Raw genomic sequence first — 12,965 nt, forward strand, 5'->3', positions numbered from 1 at the left:
TTTATTGTCCTTTGAGTTGTTGAGTTTATATTCAGTATAATGTATTATGCATCACATGGTCTACTTGCAACGAATGCTGATTGTTGTTTTCAACTGCAGGCATAAGATGACATCAATTGTAATCTCAATTTCAAAGCAAGTAATAAGTAAAAAGTTTTAAAGTTTTTGTACATCTAAACTAGAATTTCTTGAAATGAGATCTTTCAAGAATACTTTTTATATTTACTTTGAAATATCTTATCTTGTGCAAAATTTATTTTAATTAATTAATTTAATCAAAAATCAAAACTGACTGAATAGATATTTGAATATAAAAAGCTAAATATTGTAATAATGAAAGAAAACATTATCATCTTAATTAATACAGCTACTTCAGATATAAACACTTAAATGTTCTATGTGCTATCAAAAACATCCAGAAATATGTACAAGGGTTGACCAAAAACTAAGGTTACAAGGCCGATATTCCTAGAGTTTCATTTGTTATAGATAAATGAGAAATGTGCGGTAATTCCAATACATGCAGTTGGCAACTGTGCAGAGTTTCAGCCACCTGCCACCTACAGCACTAGTTGTAGGTAAACACAAATGGCGACTCATTTGAAAAGCTGGTTTCGCGAAAAAATCTGCTCAGTTATTCGATTTCTGTGGATGAAACATGTAACCGCAACTGAAATTCACCCACAGCTGGTAGAGGTTTATGGAGAGGCTGTAATGTCGCTCCATAATGTCTTCTGACACATTCAGCATGTTGCAGAATGGTGTCGGAAGACCACCATGCTGTTGAAGCAGTTTCGCTGGGATATCATTGACCACCCTCCCTACAGCCCAGACCTTGCTCCAAGCGACTTTCACCTGTTTCCTCAGCTGAAGGAGAACCTAGTAGGACAATGATTCACTTCAGACAAGGAAGTGAAACACTTAGCGACAACTTGGCTGAACATGCAAGGAAAGGATTTTTACCAGGAGGGAATTTTCAAACTCATCACACGAAGTGAAAAGTGCCTGAACCGATATGGAGACTATGTCAAAAAATAACCTGATGTATATGTTACTGGCCAAACCCGATTTCAGGCCAAACTAGTTTGTCCTATGCATGTCAGGATATACTAGTTTGGCCTAAATACTTTAGGCTTAACTAGTTTGATCTAGATTGAACTGATTTATGTACTACAAATAGGTGCCAGTGTAAAAAAAAAAATTTGTGTGATTCGAAATGCCACCACAGTACACCCAGTGTAACGTTAAAGTGTACCTAGGTAACCCCAATGGTGGTGCTTCGATTAGGTTGGTTTGGTTAGGTTAACTACATTTTTAGTAGATGTTTCCTTTTTTTTCTTTTGTTCAAGAACTACCATGAATCAATAACTAGTGACATTAAACAATGGGCAGCCTGCCGGCGGCTCCCCTCCAGGAGGATTCTGCCAGGAGCACGAACAGTCCAAAGTGCCACCATTGGGGTTACCTAGGTACACTTTAACTCACCCTGTAAAAATAAATAAAAGATTAAATATTTTATATGTTACACTAAGAAACATAAACAAGTTCATTTTTAAATTTAGTTTGACTTTAAAAGTTATTTTTATTATTTCGTTTGAATTTTTGAAAATATTTTTGAAAGTTAATTACTTTTAAAAGTGCATGGTTTAATAAAAAAAATACAAACTGATAAGTACTGATTAGCTTAATTTTATTTTATAGTTTTGTACAAGTGTTGTGTCACTTCTAATTAATATTGTTTTTTATAATTAAGTAGACTATGTTTGAATAAATATTGTTCATCTAATTGATTGCCTTTTAATTTTATTTTAACCATTAATATACTTAAATCAGGCCTGGCAACCTGCAGCACGTCACATTAATTTAAATTGTGTGGCATGCTAAGCAACATTATATATCTATTAAAACTTTCGTTTTTTGTTTTGTATATACCAAAACAATTAAATAAATGAAAATTTGCATGTGTCATTGTTATAATGCGCAGGTGCGAATACGAACTCTTGGTATAACAATGAAATATTATTCATTTTGTATTTGTTTTACTTTTTTAAAAGCATGTTTGCCTAAATTGTGGCTCATTGTAATGTTACGCTTGATCAAAGTGGCTTGCGAAACAATTTGGATTGGCCAGGCCTGACTTAAATAATAATTCTAAATCAGTTCGGCCTAGGACAAACTAGTTATACCTAAAGTATTTTAGTTAAACTAGTAGTAAACGTAGTTAAACTAGATTGTCCTAGGCTAAACTAGTATATCCTGACACATGTAGGATAAACTAGTTTGGCCTGAAACCGGGTTTGGCCGGTAACATATACACTATCAGTTGGCTGTATTGATTGTATGAAATAAAATGTACACTTTTCACTGCAGGCTTTGTAACCTTAGTTTTTGATCATCCCTCGTATTTGTGCATAGAAAATAAAAAATCAACAACAACTAGACATACCGTGTTTCCCCAAAAATAAGGCCTAGCAGAGGTTTTGCTGAATTGCTAAATATAAGGTCTCTCCTGAAAGTAAGACCTAGCAAAATTGTTTTTACTCGTAATGGTCACCAACAGATGGTTGAAAGTGGCCATTGGCTTTTTGAAAGTACAGCCACTGATTGGTCAGTAGACAATCATGTTACATGGCATGATTTGCATAAAACTATGGCTTGGGAATCACAGATTTGCATAACGTTATGGCTGGTGATCGCTAATTGGTCGGCCAGGAATCACACCACATCACATTTGCATAGTGCTGCGGTTCAGTAAGCACTAATTGATCATCAAGCCCGATGTCAACACTATAAAAAAGTTAAGTTGAAGTGAGAGTGGGGATCAGCTCGTCGGAGAAAGAGCATAATTAATGCTAGTGCTTCTCAGCCTTATGGCTAACTTGTAAGACCAAATGTGTAGTATTTGGTTCCCACCTATCTGATGTGGGGACATGACGGAGCACACCATTTGATTGCGGCCATTGAGTCAGTGACTAAAGCCTTTGATGGCTTATTTTTGTAACTGTGGGCACCACCCAAGGCCCTTGTTCCTGCTCATCGTCTGCTGCGGCGGCCATGGTAGGTAGAGGAATCCGACGGTGGTGCTTAGCAGGATCTTCATTGATCCCTCAAACTTTAAGGAATGCTAGTATCTCCATATAAACCCTAGAAGAAGAAGAGAGTGGAAAGTCCACTCCAGCACGAGAACTCCATAAGTTCACTTCGGTTTTATTTAAGTTTAGTTTGACACGACCGGACATACGTCACTCTCATCTAAGTTCGACTTGGGAAGTTTTTTTTTTGTTCAACAATAAATGTGAATTTTTCTTCATGGAAAAATAACACATCCCTGAAAATAAGACCTAGCACATCTTTGAGAGCAAAAATTAATATAAGACACTGTCTTATTTTTGGGGAAACAAGGTAGATAATTATATAAATTAGATTCTTTGCAATTGGAACATCAGATTTATCTAAAAATACTTATGTTCAATTACACATATCTACTATTAAATTTGTTTACAATTGCTAATATGAAATTTTTAAATTCAGATTGAAGTAGTTAATACATCAAATTAATGATATTTTACATATTGTAATTTAAACAAAATATGAATTACAAGTACAGTATATTTCTACTGATTTATACTTGAAATTCAAATTTATTTGATTTATACTGAATATCAACTTGACAACTCAAAGGACAATATATTATTACATCCAAATTCCATATTAAATGATATTAATGTCTTTCTTGAAATTTAAACATATTTTACTAAAATAATTTACTAAATAAAAATAACTTATCTCTAAACCTATAACCGATGTGAAAGAATTTCAATCGCAAACGTTTTCGGACACCACTGTATCCTTCTTCAGGCAATGTTCTATTCGTAACACATCGTTACTGCCCGTTGTCTTTGGAACGCCTTTCAAAAATGTTCTTATTTCGAGTTCCGTTGGGCATCACGCGCTTTTTCAAACCGAAATCTCAGTATCCACGTAACGATCTTTTATTCGTACGATAGAATTACGTAATTTTCGAATAAATTTGTTTTAGCGTGTCAGAGGTGGGAGATAACACGCGCCCTTCTTCCTTCCGCATTCTAAATAACGATGTCGATTAATCCGAGTCTCCTTTCCGTAATAAGGCTTGCCATGCCAACGATAATGTCATCTCATCCTTGTAATTGATGGGGGTTGCCGACTCGTAGGCTCTGCATATCTCCATTTGTTCTAGCCACCTAAGTTGGTCTACATACGACGTCGTGATGAGAAGTTTGGCCCTCGTGAAGTCCGCNAAAATCGCGAAACTGCAAGGGATACGCATAGCATATAGAAGATGTCCATCTATTTTTCCTCTTATACGTAATGAGAAGGACAAGCCTAGTCGGGATAGGCTGCCAGGGGTGTATTCAGTGCCACTCACCGACCATAGATGTGACAAGGAGCTGGTATACATTGGGGCCACAAAAAGGGCAGTCGGAGTAAGGTGGAAGGAGCACCAAAAGGACATCGAGCACAATAGATGTAGCACGGCTTTATCGGTGTATGCATCGGACCCGGAGATATCGGCGGACTTCACGAGGGCCAAACTTCTCATCACGACGTCGTATGTAGACCAACTTAGGTGGCTAGAACAAATGGAGATATGCAGAGCCTACGAGTCGGCAACCCCCATCAATTACAAGGATGAGATGACATTATCGTTGGCATGGCAAGCCTTATTACGGAAAGGAGACTCAGATTAATCGACATCGTTATTTAGAAGGCGGAAGGAAAAAAGGGCGCGTGTTATCTCCCACCTATGACACGCTAAAACAAATTTATTCGAAAATTACGTAATTCTATCGTACGAATAAAAGATCGTTACGTGGATACTGAGATTTCGGTTTGAAAAAGCGCGTGATACCCAACGGAACTCGAAATAAGAACATTTTTGAAAGGCGTTCCAAAGACAACGGGCAGTAACGATGTGTTACGAATAGAACATTGCCTGAAGAAGGATACAGTGGTGTCCGAAAACGTTTGCGATTGAAATTCTTTCACATCGGTTATAGGTTTAGAGATAAGTTATTTTTATATGGTTCCGGTGTGCGTTAGTGGTTTATTTAAATTTACTAAATACTAAATACTTACTAAATATAATTGTTTCATTATTTCAAATAGGCATTTTTAGGTTTTCATTACAAATTGGAAAGTTTATCATTATTATTATTATTTTTAGGGCTTACCATTATCGTTAAATACTAGGCGTATAATCTAGTGAGCATAAAAAATTTAATAAAAACATTTGAAAATAATAAATTTTACTTTTTTAAGTTACATTTATGTTGTTAATAGAATTCATTAAGTAGTATGTATTTGCATTTTGATCTATTGATAAGAAAAAAATTAACAAGTGGATGCAATTCAATGATTTTTTTTATTTTTTCATTGGCTAAGATCTATTATAGTTTATTAAATGAATTTAATTTTTTTAGAATGATTTTAACAATAAGCTTATACAAATTATTTCAAAATATTTGTTTTCTTAAATGTTTTAGGTGTATGGCAAAAAGTTTTGGAACCAATTGAAAAAATGAGAAAACAAGCAGAAACAATTAAAGTATTCCCTAATTTTATTTCTGGAGAAGATTTGTTTGGTCTTACTGAACCAGCTATTCTTCGTATATTAGAATCTGTAAGAAATTTAATATTACATTGTTTAAATTTTATCTAAGTTTTTTAAATTTACTTTTTAAACACTATTTTATTCTAAAAAAAAAAAACATAATTTGGGCAGAAATTATATATTACACCATACTAAAATATGTGTACTGTATATACATATATATTTTTAATATGGTATACAGTATATGTATTTTATATCTTGCTGATATGATATATATTATACTAGTAGCCTGAGACACCCCCTAGTGGGTGTTCTTTACAAATTCCCATGAGGCACGTTTGATCCACTTAATATATGAAAGTTTGATGCATATTATTTTAAGGTTTGAAGCACATAATATTTAAACGATTGATGCACTTAATATAAATATATACAATTCTTTATCTTAAAAACTAATGTTAATAAATCAATAGACAAACAGCAAACAGGATTTCTATATTAGAAAGTGAAGATATTGTTTATTCAAAGTAATTGAAATAAATAAAATTAATATGCTTCAAAAATCTAGTTTTTTTTTTCCTTCATCTCTCCAGTCAAAAATCTTCCCTGTAAACAACATTTTTGGTAAAAAAGAAAAAAAAAGTATTATTATTCTGAATTAATTTTTCATTATTCTTCGTGGTATAAATAATAAATTCCTATTACAAATAAACATAATTTTTTCATGTATGAGGTATGTCCTATCATCCAATTGTACGGTAGGAGACACAATGCTATTAAAAATAATTATTTAGTGTTATTAAACATTCTATAAATACTTTAAAATAGTTTAATTTGTTTATTTGCCTTTGCTGGTAACCCTCGATTTAAATGTATCTGCCATTTTTTCAACAAATTTCCGTAAGTCAGTGCAGGACGTTCACTGAGTAATGGGATGTTGTGAACGTGCGGCACAAGGTTAATCAAGGCATATAATAAATATTTATACCATTCCGTGGTATAAATAATAAATTCCTATTACAAATAAAAATAATTTATTGTTAATTTAAAATCATTGCTAGGTGCCCCTAGTGGGTATTTTAGGCATACCGTTACAGATTAAAGACATACAAATATGTGATCAATGGTTTATATATATAGACTAGCTTACCCGTCACGCATTGCTGCGATCTCAGAAGAAACGAAATTCAAGCAAACTCGTAATGATAAAATTAAATTTTCATTTTATCATTTTTATTGAAACTTATTATTATTATTCGTTTTCATCGGGAAAACATTTCAAAGTGTTGTTTCAATTCTATTTATTTATTGGAGTGCTCGTGGATACACGATATTTTTTGTTTTTCCGTCTGGTGCGTACACGAATAAATCGGAAGGTTTTTCGACGCGTGAGCCGGCCACATACAGTTGTCCATGCGAGAAGCACGGATTCTCCAAATTTAGCCCACACACTTGCAGCGATTGTCAGAAGCGCGATATTCCCCATTTATATATATATTTTTTAATCCTTTATAATTTTAATTATTTAATTGCTCCTTCCTCTCTTCCTTGGCATGTTGTGAAATTTCTGATAGTTGGATAATAAACCGTTTTATTGTAATTTGTCTTTTTAAATTATTTTGAGTCGATATTAAAATTTGAAAAAGGGGGATACCTAGATCGGTAAAATAGGCGAATTTCTTCCTACAACTTCGGTCGTTGTTCGGGGTACAGTTAAGATTTTAACGAAGTTCGAGCGAATACATAATTAGCAAAAAAAGTCGAAATAAAGTGATTAAACAAAAATTATTATAAATATCGTAAATAACAGTTCACAAATGCATATATAGAGATATTTTTTGAAGGGGGAAATGGTCTTCACAATTTGAAATTGATCGAACACACTGTGCGCGAATGCTCGTGTAAACGCGCGCCATCTATTGTAGGATAAATGTACTTCACGGGAGTTTATTAAAAAATTAAAAAACTTTCCAAAGCTTCATGGCAATCGTACTATGCCACAAACCTTCGCCGGAGTATATTAAACAACTTCCCAAAGTTTCAAGGCAATCGGTTAAACGGTGTGGTAATGCATGAAGGACACACACACACAGACATACATTCATTTTTATATATATAGATAAACAGTTCAAAATAGTCAGTTTCAATAATCTAATAGAAAGATCATTCTATAACAATACTTATATTAAGTAATATATTTTGTGTGTGTTCATGTTGATATTATACACACACACACACACACATACACATATTCCAGGGTTGTTTTTTTAGCTCTAATTGTGCCAGTATATTGTACTAGCAGATAGCATAAAAAGTATCGATATCCAGTGCATATTATTGGCAGTTGCTCAGTAAGAAAGATTGTTTTTTGAAGAAACTCTACTGACTGACACAACAAATGCTTAACAAAACAAATTGGTTACTGTATTGGCTGCAATGAATGAATACCTGGACCAATTGGTGCTGACATAAAAAGCAAAAGGGATGGGATTTCCCTCCTTTTGTCAGAGGTCATCTTTTGACAAATGGCTAATATTGTCTGTCCTCACTGTGTTCTTATAAAGAAATGCTAATGATAATGTTTTGGAAGGAAAAGATGAAAACATGGTTTCTAAAAGGGTACCACTTAGCAACTGAGACTAAATCCAAAGGAAGAAATAGAGAAGAAAGTGCAGTCTGAAATGTACAAAAACTTTGGAAGATACAGTACTATTAATATAATACTACAAAATAAATGTACAAACACAATGTGTACATTTATAAAGAAAAAATAAGTAATTCATAGTATTAAACAGTATCTCTTAATTATTGTTAGTTTTTCTAAAACAGAACTTTTTAGTCACCATATATGCATATGTAGTAATTTTTTTTAGAAAGTGCACTGCATATAACAATAACTTAAAATATGCATAAACAAAAGTACTTTTGTCTTTTTTACTGTGATTACATCAGTTAAAATATAGAACAGAAAACAGAATGGAATATGGTTCTTAAATTAAAATTATGATCTTGAAATAACACGATAAATATAAACTTTAAAGCTAAATTTAAAAATAAATTACAAATGACAAAATTATTGTACAGTTAACTGTAAATAATTTGTTACTTAAGATATTAATGTGCAGAGTAATTGTGTGTGTGTTGTGTGTTGTCTGTTTGTATTGTGTAACATTGTGTAAAATTTCATAAATTTATCATACAAGTTATTTTTTTTGTGTGTCAAATCTACAATATTTAATTGATTAATGTACATTATGTCAAGATAATTAATGTTTTTTATGCATTATTGAAAAATATGCATATAATTAATTAATTATTAAACTCTCTTATGAACATTAAAGGATAAAATTAATAGTTTCAAATTTTTTCATTTCTGATATTCTGCAAGGATCCTTTTTTTAGTTCTTTTTTCTATCAATTACAATCTGTTTTTCTTAATTATATTGATGACATCAAAATCATTAACTCTGATGCTTCTTCTCTCAACTTGACATAAATAAATTTTGCAACCGATATACTAGATGCAATTTACAAGTTAATTTGTAAATCGTATCTATTAATAGTATAGTGCAGTTTACAAAATAACTTGTAATTAAAATGGACCAGCTTGGTTTCAGTGTAACCCAGGCTGACTGGATTAGAACTAGATACAAATTTTAACCATAAAAATATTGGAAATGTTTGTTCCTATTAAAAGATTTTAATTTACAAGAGTTTTTCAGAAAGGTTTATGAGGTCATGCTGTATTTTGTATTTGAAACTGAAATTTATTTTATTTACAAGTATACTATTAAATATGAAAGCTGATCTATATATTTTTTCATTCTAGCTTCCAGGAGTAGAAACACTTAGTGACTATAATTTCAAATATGGTCGATCGCCATTTCTTGAATTACCTTTAGCAATTAATCCAACTGGTTGTGCACGTACTGAGCCAAAACTAAGAACTCATTTCAAAAGGTTAGTAAATAATACTTTAAGTCAGATACAATTATTTTAATACATTTTAAAGAAATTATTTAAAATACAGTAAAGTATTGAAAATCTGGACACCAAAAATTCAGATTTGGATGTTGAAAAATGGCTAATAATCTCATTTAATGGTAAATTAATTATTCATATTTTAACATTCATTCAGAACTTATATATTTTTTTTTAATTTTGAAATTTATAATTTTTTGTAATTAGTGTAATTTTTGTTTAACTATAGTGACTCTGTAAATTATATTTTGAATCTTTAAGTATTCCTACATTCCTTGTGAAAAACTGGCTTGAACTTAGAACATCTATACTTGATTTATAGTATATTTGAAGTTTACAGTGGTTAAAATGCCAATTTACATGTACAGTTGAAAAGCTGGATGGAGTCCAGCACAATAAGTTCAGCTTTTCAATGCTTCACTGTATTTTTTTCCTCTTTCTTTGGCAATAATAAAATATATTCATATATTAAAATAGAAAAAATTTAAATAATAAAGTAATATTTTAAAATATCTGTTATTAAACTCAATAATTTTTATATTTTATAGTGAAGGAATAACTGCAGAATCAATCAGAAATCAAAAATTTATTTTATTTATTTATTTTTATTTTATTTCTGAAGTTATATTTTTTTTTTAACTGTCATAAGAAAAATGTTACATTGATGATAATTAAAATGTTGGCAGAGCTCTAGCTCTTTAATTTTAAAGTATTTCTATGAGACTGTTGGTCTTAATGTATACAAATTTTTTATTAACACATACAAAAGAAATACAGTTTCTAAATAAATTGTGATTGCACTATACTTAAATTTTATCTTTTTTATGCATTTACTGGTTTTATTCAATTAATAACCATCTCAAATAATAGACACAGTTATTATTCAAGGATTTCTAAAAACTTGGGAAACAATGTAAAATTAATAAATACCATAATCTATGATAGGTAAGTACTATATTAACAAATAAACTTTAATAGAAAAAGATATGTGTAAAATATATATACAATATACTGTAGATGTATTTTTAATTATTTTGTATTCTTTGTATACAGAAAATAACACTCAATATAAAGAAAGATACCAATTGTCATAATAGAATTTGTTAACAATTACATAACATTAATTTGTTTTAAAAAATAAACTTTCATTAAAAATGTTTAAATACAGTATTAATAAACAGGTACAAATGGGTATGTGCAAAGGAACTAATAAGTTCTTTGAACAGTAACTGCAGAGAAAATATGCAGTTTAAAGTATAGCCATGGCTATTATTTGAATAAAACTGATAAGCAATCACTACAAATATATATTCTTCAATAAATTATTATTTATTTCTTAAAATTCAGCAGTATATGTCTATTGTATATAAGAATGACATCTGTTACTGTTGATTCTTTAATAAGTGGTTTATTTTTATTTTAAATTACTATTAATTAGCTTTTTAGTCATTTAATAAATGAATTCAAGCAAGAACAAAGTAAGATATGTTTGTTTTGTGTGTGTATTTTTAGCCATATTATTGGAAGTTTGATTTATTATATTGTAAGCGTATTTTTGTCTTTTAAAATATGTTTAAATTATATCATAACACAATAAATTGAATTGTAATAGAGATATTGAAACCATCTGCAAACTCTAATTTTCAGAAGAATACTCAAATTAATTTATGGTTATTGGTTTTCCTTGTTATTTTCTTATCCTAAATTCCTCAAATCTATCTATTTTTTTAGATGAAATATTTCAGTTTCTCTGTATAAGTTCACATAAAAATTTATATATAGGCAACCCTTATATAACATAATACTTCTATAACAGTTTTTTTCTCATACGGTTACAGCCACCATACTCAACATTTTTTTCTGTCAGGCCACATACACATGATAGCTATTACACGCGGGCCGCAACATAACAATTATAATAAAAAAACTTACTTAATTTCTCACTTACCCTAGAAATTTAGTGTGACTTTTGATATTGCGAACATTTTTTCACAATTTCATTTAAATCTTTTATTTTTTTTTAATACGCTTTCCGCCCTGTGGGCACTAAGAGGGCCTCTTATAGCAGGCACTGTTGTTGGCTTGGGTTCGGCCAGGCCCACAATGGTGAGACCGGGTGGTTAGGGACAGGGCCCAACATATCTGAACAGACCACGCTCTGAAAAATTCCTGGGGGATTCCCTGACCCGACCGGATTCAATCCAGAGCGGTAGGCTGCCACCTTGACCGCTCGGCTGTCAATTCATTTAAATCAGGTTTGTAACTGCTGCATGCTACTCGTAAAATGGCATCCAGGTGTGAATCAGTAAGCCAGTTTTATATATGTTCTTTGCATATTTCATTTTTGAGTATGACATTTCACATAGATACGTTGATGCGAACAACACAAGTAAAATTTGAGCACATTTTTTAGTCTTATATTGATCAGGCACTATTTTCCAGAAATGGTAATTATTTCAACGTAATTATTTTCCGCTCTCTTTCACGTCCGGCCACTCACAAAAGCTCAGCGGGCCGCAGGTTGAGTATGGTAGGGTTACAGAATTGAAGCATACATCATGTAACACATTAAAACTGAAGATAATTGAAGTAAAACTGTCAATATTAATTGTTGTAAATAAATTAGAAAATGCATTGCTAGAATTAGTTTATTCAGGAAATAACGTCAAACCAGAAAAAATTGGAATTTGTGCAATAGTAGAACCTATGTCACTAGGAGAGGAAGGTTTCAAGGAATGATATGATTGCTGAAGATGCACAAGAATTAATGATAGAAAAAAAGACTGGTGAAACAGATTTTATAGAAATGGCTTTGGAAATAAATCAATTTAGAGGTTAAGTCTTAGTGTAAATGAAAATTTGGAATTTTAAGTTTGACGCTGAAAAGCATACAGTAAGGCATAAACTTTGCTGAGTAATTAGAATCTTATTTCTTTGAATGTAAATTTTTAACTAAAAGGAACACAAAATTAAGAACAGTGCTTCAAAATTGCTTAGCTTCATGAAATTAATATAGATATATGAAACAAAAGCAAACAAATCCAGATTAAAAAGAACAGATACATGAAATTCAGATGCAGTAAAAGAAAACCCATAAAGTGAAGATATTCTGCAACAAATCAAATGAGAATATTTTCTCATTTGATTTCATCTCATTTGCTTTATCTGAGATATATGTATCACTGTTTGTAGGATGTTTGTTTAGTTATTACTGTTTTTAATAAATTACGTTCAATACTTATAAAAATGAGATGATATATTTTTGTTAGATTTTAGAATTTCATTCACTCTTTTCATACAGTTCAGCCAAATTAACATTCTTTAGCAGCAAAAATTCTAATTAACTCAAACAAGGCAAAAATTCAAATAGTTTGTGTTTTAAGAATTTTAA

General features: G+C 31.0%; 1 protein-coding gene across 1 annotated transcript in view; it reads left to right on the forward strand.

Moving 5' to 3' along the window:
* Window positions 1-12,965, forward strand: part of LOC111636712 (histone-lysine N-methyltransferase 2C-like) — a 211,817-nt gene that overhangs the window by 183,246 nt on the left and 15,606 nt on the right. The window contains exons 29-30 of the mRNA XM_023382016.1: window positions 5,526-5,662; window positions 9,423-9,553. Coding sequence (XP_023237784.1) covers window positions 5,526-5,662; window positions 9,423-9,553 — 268 coding nt within the window. The remainder of the gene's footprint in view (window positions 1-5,525; window positions 5,663-9,422; window positions 9,554-12,965) is intronic.

The sequence above is a fragment of the Centruroides sculpturatus genome, unplaced genomic scaffold (genome assembly GCF_000671375.1).
Source record: "Centruroides sculpturatus isolate CEXI.00-Female unplaced genomic scaffold, Cexi_2.0 scaffold977, whole genome shotgun sequence".
NCBI classification, from domain to species: domain Eukaryota; kingdom Metazoa; phylum Arthropoda; class Arachnida; order Scorpiones; family Buthidae; genus Centruroides; species Centruroides sculpturatus.